Genomic DNA, 23,137 nt, shown 5'->3' with positions numbered 1-23,137 from the left:
TAAAACCGGATCGAGATTCTCAATCGCTTGGTCCTTGGACTAATAGTCCTTGGTTAAGATTATTGATGTTTTTAACCACTTTTACCTTTTCGAGTTACAAGGCATTTCGCTACGAAACTGGGCCTAAGAAGCGCGTCGGTTCGCCAACACACTTTCTGTTGCACCGCCTCATTTTGCATGCCACCCGATCCAATTTTATAAAGTGGGCCCAGTCCCGTTGTGGGGCTCGATAGTGCTTTTTTGCCACGTCAGCCCTAAAATGGCGCCACCCACCCTCATTTGCCTATAAATAGGTAATGATAGGTGTGAAATGGAGGGCTTTTTCAGAAAACAAAGGGAAGCTCTTGCATTTTAAAAACTCAACCATAGAAATCCAAAGGCAACTTGTGTTAACCTTGGATTTGTGTTGAGAATTCATTGTTAATCAATCAAAAAAACCCTAGTAGACAATCTAGAATCCTAAAAACACGAACTCTAATCTTGAATCTCAAACTTTTGGATCAAAGACCAAGTGTTGGGTTTTCCTTCATCCATTCTTGAGCAAATCATCAAAGAAATCACAACAAGTAATTTCTGAAAACCTTTAAACACTTTCTCCATCTTTTTCTTTACTTTTTAAGTGTCTAAAACACCATTCTTAGGTTTGGTTATCAGGGAAACCTAGGATCAACCAAAGAGGGGTTTCTTCACTTTTATGGCGTGAGGCCGACAGTAGTGGCGTGCACCACTTCCCTATGGCTAACGCCACAAATGCTCAAAAACTCCTACTCGTACTCAATAAACGTCCTAATTCGGTGATCCGATGACCAAGCTCCGACCTTAAAAGGTTTGTGATGCGCATTAGGTCATATATAGATCAAATAAATAAATAAAAAAAAGTGGTTGAGAGCATTGATTGTGGATTTGTTCATCCTTAAAGGATGAACATCAAGATTATGAGCTTAAATCATGTAAATTATGTCATTTAATTATTGTCTTTTACTTTACTAACATTTTATTATTCATGTTCTTATTATTTCTATTCTTTAAATTCTTGTCATTTATTTTAATGTTCATTGTTATTGTGCTAACCCTTTATTCGTTAATCTTGTATCACTCACATTCATCACATTCATGGTTATTGGATGATTGATTGTGTTGTGATCTTATAATTAATAGATACTTTTATGGATACTTGTTATTCTTTATGTTCGCTACTTGTGGGTTGGATTTATTTTTTATTTAAGCTTCTTATTGCTAAATGTAAAGGGTCCTTAATGGGATTCCTATTATTGCTTGATGTAATTATTATTTGGCTTTGGGAAATTTGGAGGGTTTAAAGGTAAAATGTAATGATTAGGTTGGTTTGTAACTCTATTCTCCTTACCTCCCTTTCTTTGGTTGATTTATATTATGGTGTATGGATGAGATTGAATGTATGTTTGACATGTTTTTCAAAAATGCATAAAAGGTTTTACATCTTAGTTTTTAGTTAATCACGTTATTAAAATATTGTGAATTAATGGCAACTAGGAGGCCGGCCTAATCGGGCGAGATGGGTACCTAACACCTTCCCATCTCATACCTAACTCCCAGACCCTATCTCTGGTTTAAAACCAGATTAGTCGATTCCAAAGAATCGGCTGATTTGAGAATTTTTCTTAATAAGGGTGGCGACTCCAAAATAAAACTCTTACCAAAGTAAGAAAACCTTTTCCGAGGATTAAATGGATCTAATAAAAAGAAAATCATTTTATTAAAAAAAATAAATCAAGCATGTTCAATTTGATTCTTTCCAAATCTCTTTTGGGAAAAATCCGACACCCTCACAAGGTCTTCAATGAATTTGTCTTCCAAATTAAATCAACCAACCCCCATCTTACAATGGGTAGAACTGTTTGGTCCTGATTCCCATTCCAAGGTAGAAGCAGGCAAGCTCGACTATATAAAATCGAGTTGCGGATCAAATCCATAAAGATCTTTTTTTTCGTTCTTTCTCATTTTCTTTAATTGAATTCTATTAGGAGATGTGTGATAGCCCTAGAATTTCTATCAAGGGGCTAGAGGCAATACTCCCTAATTTTATAATTCATTTTCATCTTTCGCTTTATTTTATGTCTTTTTTTATTAGTTTATTGCCTTTATTTATCGCTTTGTATAAATGTCATCTCTTCATCTCAACTGAATCTTTTCATTTAGATTAAACATTAATAATTGGCCAATTAATTGAACATTTAAATCAAAAACCTAGTCCCCGAATCGTCTTAGATTTTGTTGTTCACCTTTTCTAAACTGGAGTCAAATAAAGTCTTTCTTAAGTTTACCTCAAAATGAAATTTAAGTGGTGACTCGACAAAACCTTTCGTGAACCTTACCCAAATGAGCATTCTGATCCTGTTTAGCAAATTAGACTTGGCACTCAAGTCAACGTCTCGTAGACTTGCATAGTTTTCTAGATGAAATCAATGCAATGACCTAAAGTGAAAGGCAATACTAGTCTATGCAATTAGTTATACCAACTTCTCCTCCACAAGTTAGGCTTAGTCTTGAACTCCAAAAAGATCCAATCCTAAGATAGCTTAAGAGGACCCAAGCCAACATTTGCTTCAGAGCGTAATTCAATCCTCTTACATTCATCCTAAGCCCTTTTTAAGGCTTTAAATCATTGTAGGCTCCTATCAACATCACTCCTGAAACTTTGGTAGTTTCTCTCACAAGGTCTATTAAGTCTACTACCATATCCTTTAGTGATGGAGATTTACCCCCCAAGGAGGTACGACCCATAACAACCCCCTTTACATCATTATTGCAACCCAAGGGAAAACAATTCCTATGGTTTTGATGGACAAGCTCCGCTCTGAATGTTTGTCTTTTGTAAGTTGTGAACTCTATAGAGTTGGAAGCTTCATATTTTTCACCCTTCGATCCGATTGTGAGGGCATAGATGATTCAAAAGGGAAGTTTTAGGTGTAGCTACTTTGGAGGTCCTCATTAGGCTTGCCACTTTCCAAATCCCATTTCAAATGATTGATGTACCACCCATCTTCAACCTCCTCCTTGGGCGGCCATGGATACATGCATTTCTCAATTGTGTGGTTGATTCTTACATAGAGATGTATAGAATTATGTACTTTATGCTTATTGGAAAAATTTTTGTGTTGATAAAATTGTAATATGGTCTAGCTTTAGAAATATGATCAGTCCTCATGGTCTTATTAGCAAGTACCTTAGGTTCAACATTAACACCAAAATGAAAGAGTTGCCTTTCTTATTGAATTACCAAAGAGAAAGCTCTATTGATTGAAGGCATGGGATCTAACATCATAATCTAACTCTTAATAGTTGCATATTGGTCTTTAAGTCCTTTTAGAAACCATATCATAAAATCAACATCTTGATACTGTTTTAATCTCACAAAACCTCCATAAACATAAGGATTTGTATAAGAACAATTGGAAAAGGCCTAAAATTCAACATTTCATCCCATAAAATTTTCAGTTCTATAAAATATTCATTTACACTTTTCTCACCTTGCTTGAGCATAAATATTTCTTCTTATAATTCTGAGATGTGAAACATATCTCTTTGAAAAAAAGCTCTCCTTTAAATCTAGCCAAACACTCACAGCTTTATCAATCCATAAGATACTCTGCATGATCGATGGAGATGAGTGAATGATCCATAAAAGAACTATAGTATTACATCTCTCCCACAAAAGAATATATTGGATCAATAACAACTAGTATACAAGAGAACCATCAATGAACTTGACGCGGAACCCTATGGAAATTAATTCCAAGAACTCTATGACAAGATTTGGAATAGATCAAATATCAAACTAAACTCCCCTCTATGGCACCCAAAGCTTAAAGAAGCAAGAACACCAATAATAGAGTAAAGAATAAGATAAACGCCACAAGTAAATTGATAAGTTTACCTTGATTCTTGATGCAATTAGAGGAATGCAATCTCACAATCTCTCTAATCAATGGAACACGCCTAAGCATGAACAAATTTGAAGAATTTCTATTTCATTGAATTGTTGAATTTTGTACAATATAGCAAGCTATTTATACTAAATCTAAGAGGTCCTAATCCTTAAAGGATTTAGAATAATTAATCTAAATCAGTTAAGGATAACACTACAAAAAAAACGCCATTTTGCGACCGATAAATCGGTCGCAAAATGGCTAACATCGGTCGCAAATTGTACTTTGCGACCGATCTGCGACCGAAATATGTCGGTCGCAAAATACCTGGTCGCAAAAAATAATAGCGACCGATTATACCATCGGTCGCTATTTTGCGACCGATTATATCGGTCGCAAAACTGGAATAATCGGTCGCAATTTTTGGTCGTGGTTTAATTTGAAATTCAGTCGCTAATTTGGTCGCAGGAAAAACGGTCGCAAATATTTTTAATCGGTCGCAAATCGGTCGCAAAATGTTAATTTAAAATTGTAAGTTTCGGTATCAAATCGGTCGCAAAATTAAAAAAAAATAAAAAAAAATTAAATATTATTATAAAACCAAAATTTTTCCACACCTGTGAAAATTGACATATATACACATATATATCACACACGCAATTCAAGAACAATGTAAAAATGAAATTTTTATTGTACTGAACAAATTAAAATATCAAAATATAAATAAAAAACTAAAAAAGTCCAAAATCAAATCTATGCTGCTGCTCATCTGCAGGATCCGATGTCGGATCGCCGGGAGGAGTACCTGCTGGATGTGATGTAGCGCCAGGAGGGGTGACCAAGGTATCGTCTGCAGCATCGGGAAGTGGCTGCTGCTGAGACATCGAAACATGTCGGTCTGTAGCAGGCGCAGGATCAGAGGAAGAAGTACCAGCACGGGGCTCACCGGACAGCCGCATCACATGCGCTCTAAGCTCTGCAATCTGTCTCTGCTGATCAGCAAGCTGAGCCCGTATATCATCATCATACTGCGAGTCAGTGTGCTCCGGCTGTCGTGCTGCGCTGGCTGTAGAAGCGTGAGCTGCTGAGCCAGTGTAAAACTGTGATGCCTGAGACCCGATGCCGTATACCTTCCTCTTCTTCTCGCCCCCTACAGCCTCGAGATAAAGCGCTACCTCGTCAATTCTTGACTCAGCTTCGGATTCATCGGTCTGAGAAGTAACAATACGCTCCCGAGCTGTAGTATAATTCTCCTGAAAACAAAAAATTAATTAATCAATGCAATTGCAAGCTTTATTATATTCAACTTTATACATCTTCACAATGATTAGAGGGTAAATGTAAATATTATTCATTGTTACTTACATTGACGCTCAGCGCACGTCTGTCGACAAAGGTATTACGATCGTGGTCCTTCGTGTGAGTGTATGTAAACACCTCCATCGGTGTGGGCTCACGACCTAATTCTTTAGCCTGTAATGAATTTTTATGCATGATATATTAATATATATAGTGTCCTTTCATTAAACATCAGTTTCTTGTAAAGGGACTAGTTCACTTACTAATAATCGAGCTGTCTCTATAGCAGATATAGATCCGCCTGTGTGTCGCGAAGGTCCTGCTCCATCACCGCCAGTCTCACTGCGCCTATTTTGTGCAAATATCTCCCGCTTTCTCTTGAATGCAGGATCCTCCCAAGCCTTTTGCCAGCTCTCCCATATCTCCTGAGACACGCACTGCTGCTTCTTACCGCTTCTTCTCATCCTATAGGTGAAGTCAGCGTATCGATCGGCGCATATCTTCTCCCAGGCTACTTTCAGCATAGCCGTAATGGCCTCGTCCCATATGAAATGTTTCTGCAAAAAAAATGAAATATAGCGTTTAAACACTAAGGATGTATCTTGAATTGTAAACATTGAATGATGATATAACTTAAACCAAAGAATACCTGGAACTCCTCCCAATAAAAGTCTCTCGCCTCTTGTGGTACGGCATCCCATGTGTATCCTTCTTTATGCAGCTGTAGCTTGATTATCTTCAAAATTTGCCTCGCTGCTCGAGAGGATGGATATATGCTGAAAAAAAACAGAAGTGAAATATAATTACACGAAAGCATCACAGTTATGAATAAGTACAAAATATAATTACAAAATATGCCTGCAGAAAATTTGAATAAGTACTTACTGTCCCGCTACCAAACTGAGGGTGATACGTGGATCTGATGAAGCTGCAAAAGAAATGACAAATGTTATAAATTTTTAGATAATTAATATATAATTAAAATGACAGTTATGACATTTATGATTACCTTGCACAGTAGGTGACTGTGCAGCTGGTGGAGTCTGTACTGGTCCAGAAGAGGAAGGAGCAGAAGAGGAAGGAGCAGAAGAGGAAGGAGCAGAAGGCTGTGACGGCGGCAGTACTGGACGCTGAGCTGAGGATGAAGCCCCAGACGTACCTGAAGAAGGATGTGATGGCGGCAGTACTGGTCGCTGAGCAGATGACGAAGCCCCAGACGTACCTGACGAAGGACGAGGGATCGACCCTCCTCGTCCACGGGCACTGCGTCCAGGGCCATGACCTCCACGCGAACCACTGCCGGACGCGTCAGAATCAAACGGTCTGCCTCTAGCCATCTGTACTGCAGATATCAGAACCTAGATAAAATGAATTTATACAGTTATATGAATTGTAGAACATGTGGTAAATATGAGTAAACAAAGTGAATACCATTGAAATTCTTCATTAATAATATTAATTACATATACATTTATCAATTTGTAACAGTAAAATTGCTCTAAGTTTTAAGTGTCTTGAATATCATCTGCTTCCTCCTCCTCTTCATCAGCTTCCTCTTCTTCATATTCGTCTTCTGAGGTACCCATGATGATTTGATCTTCTTCCTCTTCATCATCTGATGGTCCTATTTCAACATAAGATCGGCTTTCATCATCCAATCTATCTGTTAAATCTTCAACAACTTGCATCGGTTGCGTTTCAACCATAACTTCTTGAAATGCCTCCGATACTGCGAGTGAAGAAGATTGTTTCGTTTCAAGTGCATGAACAACTGATCTAGCCTTGATTTTACACACTGCCATCCAATCGCATCTATCTCGTTTAAACGATGGAAATGGGACATAGTACACCTGTGCAGCTTGCATTGCCAAAACAAAAGGTTCATACTTTGTATATCTTCTTCTTTGATTAATATCAACCAGATTATACTTAGGATGAACCTTCGTGCCAATGTTTGGCGTAGGATCAAACCATTCACATTTGAATAAGATTGTGCACTTCATTGGTAGGCCTGGATATTCTAACTCCAAAACCTCAACCAATTTCCCATAAAAATCGTTTGACACGTCACTGTAGTTTGATCCCTTTATGCACACACCGCTGTTCATTGTCTTTCTGCTTCTCCCATAACCCTCAGTGTGAAACTTGTAACCATTTACAAAGTAGCCAGAGTATGCATTAGCAACCGGTAATGGCCCCTTTGCCAGATCCGTAATAAATCTGTTACGAATATCGCTTTCCGAGCTTCGAGCCTATGGGAAATAGTAATGACATTCGTGAGATTTAATAAATGTACATTCCGTATTGTGTACATTGAAAGTAACTTACATAATATTTGAACCATTCTGCAAATTCCGTGTCCAGCTTTGCATCAACTGCAGTATCAGTCAAATTGAGATTTTGAAGCCGCAGAAGATTGATATATTTCCTATTTATCAACGAACCATATTAGCATAAGTATGATTTAACAACAGCCCACGTCAAGTTTAGAATGTTTACATTATTTATACTTACTGTACATATGGTGTGATCTCTTCGCAATTCAATAAAATATAGGTTTGAGCCGCTTGTATCTCTGCATCAGTCAATCGTCTTTTTTTTGATTTACCAATCGTACGCCCAGGGTAGGTGAAAATTTTTAGATTTCCTTCAAACTCAGATTGAACGCGATCTCCTCCGTCATCGTTACGTGGCACTCTCCGATGCTTGGTGAAAACATGTTGATCAAAGTAGTGTGAACAGAATGTGGAAGCTTCTTCCACCAAATATGCATTGCAAATGGATCCCTCGACCTTTGCCTTATTGCGCACATTCTTTTTAATTTTCTGTAGGTGTCTGTGATTGTACAATGCCAATATGTAAGTATAAGTACAAAAAAATGATGTAATCATTAGAATGAGATGTTAGTGAATCACCTCTCAAATGGATACATCCATCGATATTGTACCGGTCCTGCTAAACGACATTCATAGGGCAAATGAACCGGCAGATGTTCCATAGAATCAAAGAAGCCGGGTGGAAAAATTCGCTCCAACTTGCACATCACTACTGGGATTTCTCGCGCTAATTGGTCCATATCATCGCATCGAATAACAGTCATCGTCAATTCCTTGAAAAAGAGACTCAATTCTGTCATTGCTTCCCAAATTTTTCCTGGTAATAATTCCCGGAATGCCACAGGGATCAATCTTTGCATGAAAACATGGCAGTCATGGCTTTTCATGCCAAACAGTCTGTACTTCCTCATGTCCACACATCTACCCATATTTGAACAGTAGCCATCTGGAAACCTTAATGATCGTAACCATTCGCACAATAATTGCCTTTGGGGTTTATCTAAACAATAACATGCCTTCGGAAACTTACTAGTAAGTACAGATTGCTCGAGTTCTGGTCGACGACAAATTTCCTTCATGTCTGCTCTCGCTTTTGCATTATCCTTGGTTTTCCCTTCAATGTTCATGACAGTGTTGAACAGATTTTCAAACACATTTTTTTCTATGTGCATGACATCAAGGTTATGACGGATAAGAAGTGAACTCCAGTATGGCAAATCCCAGAAGATGCTTCGCTTTTTCCACCCGCTATTCCTGCCAATTCTTGTATTTACCTCATCTGCACCTACCTCTGTAACTTTCACAAGCCCCAGATCTTCAATTTCTTGTAATATTTGTGCTCCAGACTTCACAGGTGGAGGGGGTTCAACAATAGTCGTGTTCTTTCTAAAGCATTGTCGATTTCTCCTCCAAGGGTGAGATTCCGGTAAGAATTTGCGATGACAATCAAACCAACATTGTTTACCTCCATTCTTTAGTGTAAATGCATTTGTGTTTTCCATGCAGTGAGGACAAGCCAATTTGCCAGCCGTACTCCACCCAGATAACATTCCAAAAGCTGGAAAATCACTGATGGTCCAAAGCAAAGCAGCTCGCATTATGAAATTCTGATTGGTCGAAATATCGAATGTTTCAACCCCATATTCCCATAAATAATGAAGTTCGGCCATCAAAGGTTGCAGAAACACATCAATTTTATGTTTTGGATTAGTAGGCCCAGGAACAATAACACACAAAAACATATATTCATCTTTCATACACATTGTCGGTGGTAGATTATATGGTGTCACAATGACAGGCCATGATGAATATTGTTGTCCTGATTGGCCAAACGGCTGAAACCCATCAGTACAAAGCCCCAATCTCACATTTCTCATTTCAGCAGCAAACACAGGATGACTGTTATCAAAATGTTTCCACGCTTCAGAGTCTGACGGATGAGTCATTATACCATCATCATATTCATGCAAAGCATGCCATGTCATGTGTTCAGCTGTCGCCTTAGATGCATATAACCTTTGAAGGCGAGGAACAAGAGGGAAATAATACATCTTCTTGAAAGCCTTCTCTCTTTGTACTCTACCAGTCCCTTGACCCCGCCGTTGATATCTTGGAAGATTACAAAACTTGCATTCTCTGAATTCCGAGTCAACACCCCAGAATATCATACAATTATTACGACAGCAATCAATCTTTTCTACCGGTAGTCCCAATCCCCGAACTAATTTTTTTGTCCGATAAAAATTATCAACCATTGAATGGCCTTCAGGCAACATTTCCTTTGCTAACTGTACAAAATCATCGTAACACCTTTCTGAAAAATGGTGCTCCGCTTTCATGTGAAGTAATCGTGCAACAACAGACAGAACTGAATGATTCTTGCATCCAGGCCACAGTTCACTGTTAGCTGCACTTAACATGTCAAACAATTGTTGTGCTGCTACATTTGGCGATTCCTCCATATTATCCCAATCATATTCTACTCTACTCGCATCGAACACCATATCATTGCATTGATTACCGTACAGAAACTGATAAGGCTGAACTTCTAAACTTACCGGAATGAAGTGGCCTGACCCACTGGCAACTCGGGCTTCACCATGATGTATCCATTCGTAATAATTTTCCACAAACCCATTTTTGCACAAATGAAGTTTCACTGTATCGATGTCTAAGAAGGCTCGATTTCGACACTTCTTGTGATTACATGGACACCTCAACTTATTACCATCCATAAAACTGGGATTACCAACTGCAAACTGTATAAACGCCTCCAATCCTTGCAGGAACTCTTGTCTTAATATCCCATTGACCTCGAACCTCCAGTACATCCAATCTCGATTATTTCGCATTTTTTTTTACCTAATTAACAATTTGTTTATGAAGGGTAAATTATATGTAATTGCATTAGTCTAAACCAACAGTAAAACATGCCACTAATGTAATGTTCAATTTACGCTTAGCTTATAACTAACTAAGGTTATTTCTATAATAAGGGTACCTATATATAAATGTAAAATCACTAAGTTCATTTATTCACTAAGTTCATTTATTACCTTTACCCTAATAAAGGTAAGTGTACGATTCCACATATTGAATTTTTTTGAAAAAAATTCGGCAGCATTTCGGCACAACTCAATAAAATCTCAAATATAAAAACACTTCAATAAACACTCCTATATCATACCAACATTCTTCAAAAGCAAAATGACCACTACTAGGCCTCCAACCAAACCAAACGCATCATTCATTAAAAAAAAATTAAATTTTTATGAATAATAACAACAATAATAAAAAAAAATACATTATTTCATAATTATAAAAAAAGAGTAATTTCAATTACATGTATCATAACATAATTATTATTAAAAAAAATTCAAACTATCATGTTTATGTCTTATTTGAAAATCAAAATTACATATAAATTAATATTATCATTTTTTTATTTATTACTATGTAGTTATAATATTTAGTTATCCTATATATATATATATATATATGTTAGTTTATACAAGAATAGAAATGCATTATAGGAACAATAATCCAAATTGAATTTTGGCAATATCAAAAGTAAAAATTCATTTTGTTCCAAAAAGGTCAAAAATGAGATTTTTAGATTTTAAGCCCTATTATTATTAGGTGTTTGGATATGTGTTCTTCAATGGTATCATTTAGTATTACATTCATTTATTAGATATGTATTTGGGTATTAGATTTATTTTAAAGTTTTAATTAATTAATATATTACATTTATTTATGCGATTTTTATTTCGATTCAAAATTTTTTTAAGTTCGTTAGATTTAAATGAATTTCATAACATTAGATTATATTCGATTTCTTATGACACATGGTAAAAGTGAGATTTTTAAGCTTATTACTATTAGGTATGGTGTATTTTGATATGTTTTTTTTTTTTCTATTGAAAGTTGCTAATATATTAATTATTTTAATCGGGGTTATGATTATAATAATTGAGTATGAGTAAATTTACAATGGGATAATGATTTTTACATATTTTTACAAAGTAAAGTGACTTGCCCTTACTTGTTTTTACAATTTAATTTATGATTTCTTACGTTTAATTTTGCATATAATTATTTTAATTTATATTTACTCTAATAAATTTTATTTTTTACACTATTAATGAATTATTATTTTTATGTATATATTGTTCCCACTAATTACAATTTTTAGATTCGCTGGACAATTATTATTAGCATTTAACCATTTGTTAGCAGATTAATTGAAGTATATATTTTCTATAATTGATTTAAACCGTTTTGGAATAAAAACTGGGCCAAACCGATTGCATTTTTTGGTTCAATTTGGTTCAATTATCAGAATATCCAGTCTCTTTTTTTCATCTTAATATTTACCAAAATCTGACAATCTAAGTTCAAATTAAAAGGATAGTTAATTGCTTGAGTACACTAATCCAGGAAAATTGCATCTATAGGTGCCAGATTTTTCACTTAATTTCAATAATCATTTTAGTTCAGTTTGGCTCCTCAATAATCACTTAATTTCAACAAGCTGAAACGATCGACCTGCTGGTGGAATAAATCAAGAAAGGACCAAATTCAAGGACAAAAGGATAGTTGCTGTATGCCTTCAGTTAATTAATCATTTTTTTTTTCTAAATCGAACCAAATTGAAAAACTAAAATTTTCTTCAAATTAAAAAGAAAATGTATCGAAACCAAAGACTGAAAAATCAAACTACATCGGTTCAGTGCAGTTTTATCATTTTTTTTTTTTGCAAGTTTACTCACCCTAAATTTAGGTTCAAACAAAGTATTTATAGACAAATAATAATGCCCAAATACACATAAATCGCAAATAAAAAAAATAAAAAAAATGAAAAAAAAAAATCGAAAAATCGCAAAATACCTGGAAAAATGTCCAAGAAGACGGGTGGAGCAACCGGAGGGGCTGGAACGGCGTCAGGAGGGGCGGCAGCGGCGTCAGGCGGGCTGGAGTGGCGTCAGGAGGGGCTGGAGCGGCCTGCGAACAGAGGAGAGGAGAGGAGGAGAGGAGAAGAAAGAAAGAAGAAGAAAGAAGGAGGAGGGCGTCTGGCGTTTAAAGCCCTAATAATTGCGACCGACAAGTCGGTCGCAAATCGGTCGCAATTTTTAAACCTGCGACGTCGTTTTACATGCAGTCCAATTTGCGACCGATTTGCGACCAAATAAATCGGTCGCAAAAAATCGGTCTCAAATAAGTCGCACATCGGTCGCAAAAATCATTCCAAATTTTGAACCGCTAAATTTTGCGACCGATAAACCTTAGCCGCAAAATCGGTCGCAAAATCGGTCGCAAATCCGTTGCAACTCGGTCACAAACTGAGAAACAAGATCGCGGGAATTTTTAGCGCTAAAATTTGCGACGGTTTTTTCTTCTGTAGTAAATCTGTCGCAAATTTGCGACCGATATCTGTCGGTCGCAAAAATCGGTCGCAATTTAGCGTTTTTTTTGTAGTGTAAGGATTTAGCTAATCTAAACCAACTAAGGATAAGAATAACAAATCTTAACAACTTAAGGATTTGGTTAACTAATCCAAATCAACTAAAGATTAACTAAATCTAAACAAATCAAGGATAAATCCAAGGGGTGGCCGAATTATAGGAGGCCCAACCCATTATTATTGATACAACTCAAAATAAGCAAAATTGGACTAACTAATCTCGCTAGAGGCAGACGCTAGCATGGCCTAGGCGTGCCAATTCGTACAGGCGTGCATCATGGTGATTGTTTCCTCTCGCAAGTCAGACGCGGGCACGGCCTGGGCGTGCTATTTGGCACGGGCATGCGTCATGGTGACTGTTTCCTCTCACAAGTCAGACGCGGGCAAGGCCTGGGCATGCTTCCTGTTACTTGTTTTTCCTCCGCAAGTCAGACGCGGGCACGGCTTGGGCGTGCTATTTAGCACGTGCGTGCTTCATGTTACTTGTTTTTCCTTCGCCAGTCAAACTCTAGCACAGCCTGGGCGTGCTACCTTGCACGAGCGTGCTAACCTAGCACGGTCTGGGCGTGCCATATGCTGGAATTTCATATTCCATCTCAACATGTGCTTCCATCAATGTGAGAAACTTAGGTGTTCTCCATGCTTCCTTGAGCTCTATGGTTGAGTGGTAGCGAATCCATATGAGAACTTGAGTTTGTTTTTTTAGAAACTAATGCCATTCTCATAGCGCTTCACCATGATTAACGTGAGATTGTAGAAAATTGGATAAAAATCTGATTAATAATGAAAAGAGTTTTAAGTATTGCTTATATATAGCTTTAATCATAAATATCTGGCTAACTTCTATCTTGCCAGCTAAGAAAGGAAGTTGCAATAACTAACATTTGAAACTAATTTTATTGCTCAATTTTTCTTCTAACCATTTTTGTGTTTCTAGTACTATATAATCCAAGACAAACCTTTAATTATTAGGTTAAATCTGGCTTATTAAATAATTATATGATGTCAAAGAGCCCTCTTGATACATTATTTCCTCCAATGTTTCTCTATCAGTGAAACTCGCAGGCATATGCATGTCCTTTGAAATGACATTCCCTCCTTATCTAATGAATGCTAAAAGTAAAACTTGAGTTAGTTTGTTTCCACATAGTTTTAGACAACTAATTCAAACCTCAATCAAAATTTGCACGTAAACAATTGAAAATTAATTTTTCTTTTTCAACTTTGCTTTCTCTATTTAAAACAATCTAAATTATATATTGTTGGCTCAAGGGTAAATTCTATCTTGAGATTTTGATGATTATGCAAAATAAATAATTTAATATTTTATATGTGCTAATATTATTTTATGCAGATTTATTTATTTTTAAATATGAAAATTGATAAAGAAGACAAGTTCCTACAAATCCAAAATTAATTGAAGACCATGAAGACTATTGAAGATTTTAGTGGTTAGTATCTTAGGATTTATTGTAGGATAGAGAGAATATTATTTTATAAGCATAAAAATATTTTTTCTCTCTCTCAAAAAATAATTTTCGAAAATTACCTTAAATAAAAGTCAAATCATGATCTTTTTTATTCACTTTCCTAAAAGAAAAAAATTTTGTTCTAATTTTTTTTGGTAACAAAATATTTGAAAAAGATTTCTATATCTTTTATTTTCGGAAATTATTTTATAAAAAAATCCAAAATCTTGCTTTTAGTTACTTACCTTAAAAGAAAAGATTTTGACTTAAAATATTTTTGACAACAAATAAAGTAAAGATCTCCATGTATCTTTCACTTTTGGAATGTCAAAAACATTCTTTAAAAGCTAAAGATCACGCTTTCTAAAATGAGATCTTCATCCCTCTATATAAAACGTTTTCCTCTTACGAAAACGTGGGTATTTTTTTTAAGAATAAGAATCCATTGATCATATGTTTTAAATCTCTCAAAGCTCTCTCTCAAAAACCCCTTTATTTCTTTTCGTCTTTTTGCTTCACGAAAAATTTTTTAAGAGAAAAGAAAATTTTATAACATCTTTTGAAAAACAGTTTTGTTCTTTAAATCGGTTTTCTAAACTTCATTTCTGTTTTTCCTGTGCTTATATTTGCATTTCTCTCTGTCTATATAGATTCTGTAATCTGTTGTAGACAGGCTTTTTATTTGAAAAACTTTTATATAATAGCTTAGGTGAAAAACTATGTTGGAATAGGTTATCAAGGGACCTTCTCCTTGTGTGAGATTCTAATGTCTTGATGTGAGTTTTTGTTCTCTGCAAAAACAAAAAGGGTTGAGGTTGACTATACGTTTGGAAAATCTAGTGAGACAAAGGGTATATCTAGGTGTTGATCTATTGTTGTACTTTTGGTTTGTCTCTTACCCTTGAAAAGAGATATTATAGTAGAGGATCTCAAGATGAGTCTTGGGAAGTGGATGTAGGCGTAGTGTCGAACCACTATAAATCGCTGTATTTATCTTTTTTTATTTTCTGAAGTTCTACTTGATTCTATTTTATTTACACAATTGTTAATCTTTTAGAAATGGAAAATTGTTAATGAATTTCTGGTTCTAAACTTGAATAAGCTTTATCTTTATGGAACATTAGAACTCTGGATTTCTGTATTGTGATTATACCAAGTTCTAATTTGTTCTTCTATATTCAGTATAAATCACAATTTGAATTATAATCAGTATTTTAAATTTGCTTAAAGCTTTGTGAAGTAGTTCTAAAATTCAATAATAATTTTTCACATAATCTTTAATATTTGTCTAAGCTTTATGAAGTAGTTATAAACGCAATAACTTTCTTTCATAAAGTGTTTCTGAAATTGATTAAGATTTGTGAAGCAATTCTAATCACAATAGCTGCTCTTTACAAAGTCTTTCTAATCTTGTATCAAATTTTGTGAGGTAGTTCTAAACTTAATAACTAACTCTCACAAACGCTTTCTAATTCCGCTGCAATAGAATTCTGATTTTATTTTTGAAATTAAGTTTTTTTTTTTTTTTAATCATTTCACCCCCTCTTGAGTTGTGCTATATATAAACGGGACCCACATATATACTAAATTTTTATTGTATGTGGTTAACCATGTCTAATTTCTTTTTGGATAAGATGATTGTATAGGTTTCTTTGGTTGAAAATTTACATTTTGTGATTGTATTTGGGGCTAATGTACACTGCTTCAAGACGATTGAAAGTAACAGTTTTTGTATTGCAAATATTATTTATATGTGAAAATAATTCCATTATGTTTAATGATTTTTGCTTATTATTTACATTATATGAAATAATAAAATATTGAAAAATATGTGGTATTTTGAATTGTGCAAAATATACTTGATTAAATTTAATATTAATCTTGGTATTTTCTTAAAAAAATTGCGACCACGGTATAAAGTCGCAAAAGTTACATGCTATTGATATTCAAAATTATCATACTTATTGTGATTAGACTTTAGTTGCTTATAGTGTTTGGATTATAGTTACAGCGATGAGATTTGTCATCAATAATTGTTGATATCATAACTTCTAAATTTTTAAATATGACGGTAAGATCATCGCAATTAGTTTAAAAATGTGGTCAAAATTAACTTTTTTGCAACCAATAAATATGATACATTTTCGCTAAAACTCAATTGCGATAAGAAAACTTTTCTCATCCGTAAAACCTTTTTCAGTGTAGCCTATTATGACCGTATATTTATAGTCACTATTTATGTTTGACCATGGGAATTAGACTTATAACGATAATTTCTTTTCACTAATAAGCAGTTTTCTTGTAGTGGTCCTCATTTTATTTTCTGATTTTCTTTTTTTTTTTTTTAATTAAAAGTGTCTCCTAATATAGGTTTATTGCCTTTTATTAAAATAAGTAAATATTCATTTTTCATAACTATTATTCTCAATTTTTCTTTAAAAAAATGTCATTTTTTTACTCATTACCATTAATTATGTTTATTTTATTAAATAAATAATTACCCCTTATTTGGTTAGCATCTTAATTAGTGTATATAATTTAACAAGAACAAGCTTCTAACTATTTAATAAAGTTAAAAGTATTTGATTCTTAAACATATAAACAAGGTAATTATTACAAATAATTTTTAAAAAAGCAATATAACTTAAGTATAATAATTATGAAGCGAAAATTTTCGACTAATTAAATAAGAAAGCCAAGCTAATATTCCTTATTATTTATTTAATTTTGCTTTCTGGCAAAGCATAACTTAAAACATAGCAGGAACTAATGTCCCTTGTGTTTGTCAAACACATATGTTCTTTTCATCAAGGATCAAGATACATGCTTCAATTTTTCTCTCAATTTTCCTTACATAGATACTGAAGTAATTTTCTTGACTCTCGCCAAACAATTGTCTTTTGGTCTTGAATGAGGTAAGTACATTACCTTAGATTCAGGAGTGAGACGCTCAAGCCTTTAACATGAGAAAATAAATTTAACAACAACAATTATATAAGCAAGTAAAATTAATAATAATAAAGCAAGTAAAATTAAAAAGGATAAATGTGTAAATTAAGTACGTACTGATAGTTAAGAAGGAAATGGTGTAGAAAAATAGAAATTTCAAGCTTAGCCAGGTCATTTCCAGGGCACAACCTACTTCCTGCTCCGAAGGGAAGGAAAGTTCCTGCTTTTGCAGTGTGATTCTACATATGGAAAGAAAGCAAGCATCTTATTATTCTCATTTTTTAAATATCTAATAGAAGAAAAATGTATAACAACATATATATATATATATATATATATATATATATATATATATATATAAAAGTAAGAATGGAGAGGAAAAATATTGGGATTCCCATCTACTAAGTTTATGGGTTGATACAAACATCATAGAGGATTTTAATTTTATTAGTAAAAAAATAATACTAATGTAATTTTCATTGGTTATATTAATTTACTATTTAAATTTAAATTCCATTGGATAAAATAACAAATTATAAGATATACTATATAAGGTATATATTAAATATGGTAAGAATATAATAACCTTAAGAATTTTAATTTTATTGTTTGAAAAAATAAATGTATTTAATTTTAATCAGCTATATTAATTTCATATTTAAAATTAAAATTTATTGAATAAAATAAGGAATTATATTATATACTAAATAAGGAATGTATTAAATATGGTAAAAATATAATATCTTTTAGGTTTTTAAATTGTATTGTTAAAAAATAAAGGAAATTTAATTTTGATCGATTATATTAATTTTCTATTTAAATTTAAATTCCGTTGGATAAAGTAACAATTCTATTATACACTATATGAGGTATATATTAAACATGGTAAGAATATAATATCTTTAAAGATTTTAATTATATTGATTGAAAAAATAAACGTATATTAATTTTAATTGGTTATACTAATTTCTTATTTAAATTTAAATTTTATTGGATAAAATATGAAATTATATTATATACAAAATAAGATATATATTAAATATGGTAAGAATATAATATATTTAATGATTTCAATTCATTGGTTAAAGAACAAAACGCAATTTAATTTTGATCAGTTATATTAATTTTCTAGTTAAATTTAAATTCTATTGAATAAAATAAGAAATTATATTATATACTAAATAAGGCATATATGAAATATAGTAATAATAAAATATCTTTAAAGATTTTAATTTTATTGGTTGAAAAATAAAAGTAGTTTTAATTTTGACCAATGATATTAATTTTTTATTTAAATATAATTTTATTATATAAATAAGAGATTATATTATATAATAAATAAAATTTAAATATAATTATATTGTATAAAATAAGAAATTATATTATATAATAAATAAGGTATATATTAAATATAGCAAAAATATAATATCTTTAAGAATTTTATTTTTATTGTTTAAAAAATAAGGTAATTTAATTTTGATGGGTTATATTAACTTTCTATTTAAATTTAAATTCTATTAGATAAAATAAGAAATCGTAAGATGTACTATATATGGTATAAATATTAAATATGACAAAATATAATATATTTAAGGATTTTAATTTTACAGCTAAAAATAAATATAATGTAATTTTAATTAGCTATATTAATTTCCTTTTTAAATTTAAATTTTGTTGAATAAAATAAGAAGTTATATTATAAATAAGATATGGATTAATATGGTAAGAATATAATATCTCTAAGGACTTTAATTTTTTTGGTTAAAAGACAGAGATGATTTAGTTTAACGGGTTATATAAATTTCTTATTTCAATTTAATTCTATTGAATAAAATAATAAATTATATTATATACTAAATAAGGTATATATTAAACATGGTAAGAATATAATATCTTTACAGATTTCAATTTTATTGATTGAAAAATAAAGGTAATTTAATTTTGATGGGTTATATTAATTTTCTATTTAAATATAAATTCCATTGTAAAAATTAAGAAATTATATTATGTACTAAATAAGATATATATTAAATATGTCAAGAATATAAGAATTCAATTTGATAAAATAAGAAATTATATAATATATTAAATATACTAAGAATATAAGAATTCAATATAAAATAAAAAATTATATCAAATATGATATACTTTAAATATGGCAAAAATATAAGATTAAATTTAATTTCTCGATAATATTTAATTTGAAAAATAACATAAGTTTGCTAAAAATAATTGTTTTGAAACAACAAAAGTTTATTGCATAATAACATTATTCAAATTAATATTTTAACTTCTTAATTAATTAGTAAACTATCTTATTGATATTTACAACTAACTCTAATTCTTATAGCAAATAATTTTAAGAAACTAATAGATATAATTCAATTAAAAGAATTAAAAACTTGATACTTATTATTTAAATTTATTGTTATACTTTTATTTATTGTACTTCTAATAGTAGAATATAAAATTTACAAGGAATAACTTGTTTACAAATTATTTAGGAATTGTAAATGTAACTCAATTAGGAATATAAATCTTGTTGAATTACCACTTTATTATAGATTACCAATACATGTGTTTAATTCTTGTAAAACAAAGTCACCACAAAAAAAATATATATATATATTTTTATTTGGGTATAAGGTTTATTATTATTTTATGTCAAAGACTTTTCTACTGTCATTTTACTTCTTAATCTTTGAGATATTATTTTACATGAGTTATTATTATAAATTTTTATTTTTTTGTTCCATTTCATTATTTTTTTATAATATTCATTTATTTTGTTTACATTCATATTATAATCTTTACAATAAAATATTAAATCAAAGCACCTAATGCGTTTATCTTTTTTCTAAATAACTTATTATCATTTTTATCTTATCACAAAGAAACGAATCGATCATATTTAAAGAAAAATTTGAGTAACTATAACGAGTATTAACATAAGCAACGTACGTTGTCAAAAATTAGTGTGTGTGTGTGTGTGTATATGGACTTACATCCCATCGTGAAGGATAAAATTCCGTTGGATTTGGATAGATTTCAGGATCCAAATGAACGCTTCTGAACCACGTTAGAACTTTCCAACCCTTGGGGATTATATATCCTAAATGGAAAGGAATTAGATAATGAATTAATTAATTAATTATATATATATGTGGGTGATTTAAAAATGATTGACTTTAGCAGGTATTTCTGCAAGATCAAAGATTTATTTATAGAAATGTACTTATAGGCAGGAGCAGCCATGAATCTCTAAACAAGACTACTCCTATAGCCAAAAATGATATGTATATTCCTTACGGTATAAATTGCATGCATGACAAATAGAGACTCCTTACTCACCATCCAAATTGATATCTGCTTTTGCCTCTCGAAAAACCGTAAGTGAGAATGTTACCAATCGAAGAGTTTCATCGATCACCTACAATTAATAGAAAACAATATGAAAGATATATATTTTGAGAGAATTAATTACATTTGAATTAGTTATGTACCTAGGAAAGATAATTCATCTCAAATATATTAATTATGTTTGAATTAGTTATGTACCTGGGAAAGATAAATCATCTCTCGAGTTTCTTTAAGCGTCAGTCCTTTCTGAGTTGGTGGCCTCCTTTTAAGGATCTCCTCTTGCTCTTTCTACAAACACGATTCATTAATTGAAATGTAATGCAGGACTTTTGCTTGTATTAATATAGGTATTACCTTAGCCTTTTTAAGATATTCCGGGTGTGCTTGGAGAAAAATTGTAGCCCACATTGTAATATGTCCAGAAGATTCATGACCTGCATTCAGGTACATCAATAGAATATCAATAATTTCTTCATCGCTTAATTTTTGACCTTTTTCATCTTCAACATCTAGCAAAGCATCCATCATGTCTTTCTTCTTTGAGGACACAAGTCTACGTCCGTCCATCCTTTGATTTCTGCGTTCATTCACTACTGATTGGAATACAGCCACCAAATTCTTGCGTGCCTAAAATTTATATATTCATTTAAATAAAAAATAATTAGATAATCCATAAAGAGTAGTTGTCTCTCAAAACTCGTAATGAGGGTAGTTTCATATTTAAAAAGAATAGCATAGGATACTCTTGAAAAAAAAAAAATTGTATCATAAAAAGATGATGCACCTTAAGCGCTTTATGGTAAGCAAATCCTGGAAGATTGATTGCCATAGATCTGACCCCATAATTAAGTGAAGTATACTCCTTTTCCAAAGCCTCCATGACTGAAACACTTTCAGAGCCGAGGAAGATGTGCACAATGATCTTGAAAGTAAGCTTTCTTAATTGAGTCAAGAACTCAATCTCTCCCATAGAAGCCCATTCATCCAGCGCAGATATTACATTTTCTTCAATGTATAATATATATTGGGACAGAGCTTCATGACCATTTACTGGAGCAGAAGTAAGTCGTCGAAGACGCTTGTGCTCTTCATAAGAAATGGATACAAAGGATTTCTTTCCAATCAAATCTGCGGTGGATTTTGGCCAACCTGGTTGAAATGCTTCATCATCTGTTAATACTTTTCTGCATGTTTCTGGTGTTGTCACCAACACGCTAGGATTTCCAAACATCAAGGCCTTGTATACTCCACCACCTCCATATCTACATCAAAGCCCATCGCTCCATCAAACATATTTTTGCATGTTAAAACAGAAATTGGAGAAGACACATATAATGAATAAAAAATAAAATAAAAAAAAGACCTGGCGACGAAGTTGCGCATGAAAGAATCTGGGTCAGTGGACTTAAAAGCTTTAAGAAAGGACCACATGTTGCCAATGAAAGGCCAACCTAAATCGCCTGGAGGCAGCGAATACTGAATTTCACCGAGTTTGGTTTCATAAAGCCACCAGTTAACTTTCTTTAGAATCCATTTTAGACTCCCCAAAACACCTAATACTACTGCAAGCAGGATAGCCCAAGTGGAATCCACTTCCAGATGCATTGTTCGATGTAATATTTTTCAATCCTTTTGTCGCTGAAAGTCTATTAATTTTCAAATGAAGAATCAAAATGAAGGATTTATAACATAGTAGTAAAATCCAAACATGTATTTAAAGAAATGAAAACAAGACATAGAAAGAAATAAAATGCAATAAAGGTAATAAAACCAAATATGAGTTGTTATATACCATATATGAGTATTATCAAAAAAAAAAAATTACTATATATGGGATGTAAATTTAAGTTAATAGAAACGTCCTGATAATGTATTAGAACACCCCGAACTTTACAGGCCTTTACAATTTTTACTATATTTTGACTTTTAAGTCAATTTACCCCATTTTTTATCTTTCGTAGCAATTACATCCTTAATTGTAATTGAGAATGAAATTGCCAATAAAAAATTCACCATTTTTTTACAAAATTGGTAATAAAATAAGATTTTTATAATCATATCTAGTGGGCATTATATTTATAAATTTAGAAATATGATATTTGAGACATGTCCAATTAAAATAATTAAGAAATTTATTTATTTTTTATTAAATGAAAAATAGTTTAACTATATTTTCAATCCAAAAAATTAGAACCATTAGGATTTTTCCAAACAAAAATGTAATTGAAAAAATAGATATTTTATTAAATTAAATTTTATGCCATGCTTCGGGATTTTTGGGTAAATAAAAAATATATTATTAAATTACCAGTTACAAATTTATTTAACAATTAAAATTTAATCTATGCAATA

The 23,137-nt window shown here is 32.1% G+C and overlaps 2 protein-coding genes across 2 annotated transcripts; both read right to left on the bottom strand.

Annotated features, from left to right (window-relative positions):
• Window positions 1–4,639: 4,639 nt before the first annotated feature.
• On the bottom strand, window positions 4,640–12,790 carry LOC149494311 (uncharacterized). Its single transcript, XM_089725459.1, has 7 exons — window positions 12,434–12,790; window positions 6,217–6,549; window positions 6,093–6,135; window positions 5,857–5,983; window positions 5,471–5,764; window positions 5,274–5,381; window positions 4,640–5,161 (listed from the first exon to the last, which is right to left on the bottom strand). The coding sequence occupies exons 2-7, from the start codon at window positions 6,542–6,544 to the stop codon at window positions 4,640–4,642; spliced, it is 1,422 nt and encodes a 473-aa protein (XP_089581585.1). The 5' UTR covers window positions 6,545–6,549; window positions 12,434–12,790.
• A 4,368-nt stretch (window positions 12,791–17,158) lies between these two features.
• Window positions 17,159–22,482, bottom strand: LOC105644295 (ent-kaurenoic acid oxidase 1). The gene is made up of 8 exons (XM_012229594.3): window positions 22,149–22,482; window positions 21,570–22,047; window positions 21,140–21,412; window positions 20,984–21,073; window positions 20,777–20,855; window positions 20,431–20,537; window positions 17,543–17,664; window positions 17,159–17,432 (listed from the first exon to the last, which is right to left on the bottom strand). Exons 1-8 carry the CDS (start codon window positions 22,388–22,390, stop codon window positions 17,327–17,329), a joined length of 1,497 nt encoding a protein of 498 aa, XP_012084984.1. The 5' UTR covers window positions 22,391–22,482; the 3' UTR covers window positions 17,159–17,326.
• Between the last annotated feature and the right edge of the window lie 655 nt (window positions 22,483–23,137).

The sequence above is a fragment of the Jatropha curcas genome, chromosome 8 (genome assembly GCF_041381405.1).
Source record: "Jatropha curcas cultivar XTBG-Jc1 chromosome 8, XTBG_Jcur_1.0, whole genome shotgun sequence".
Lineage (NCBI taxonomy): Eukaryota > Viridiplantae > Streptophyta > Magnoliopsida > Malpighiales > Euphorbiaceae > Jatropha > Jatropha curcas.
Note: the sequence above shows the minus strand (reverse complement) of the source record. Positions and strands in the feature narration are given on the sequence as shown.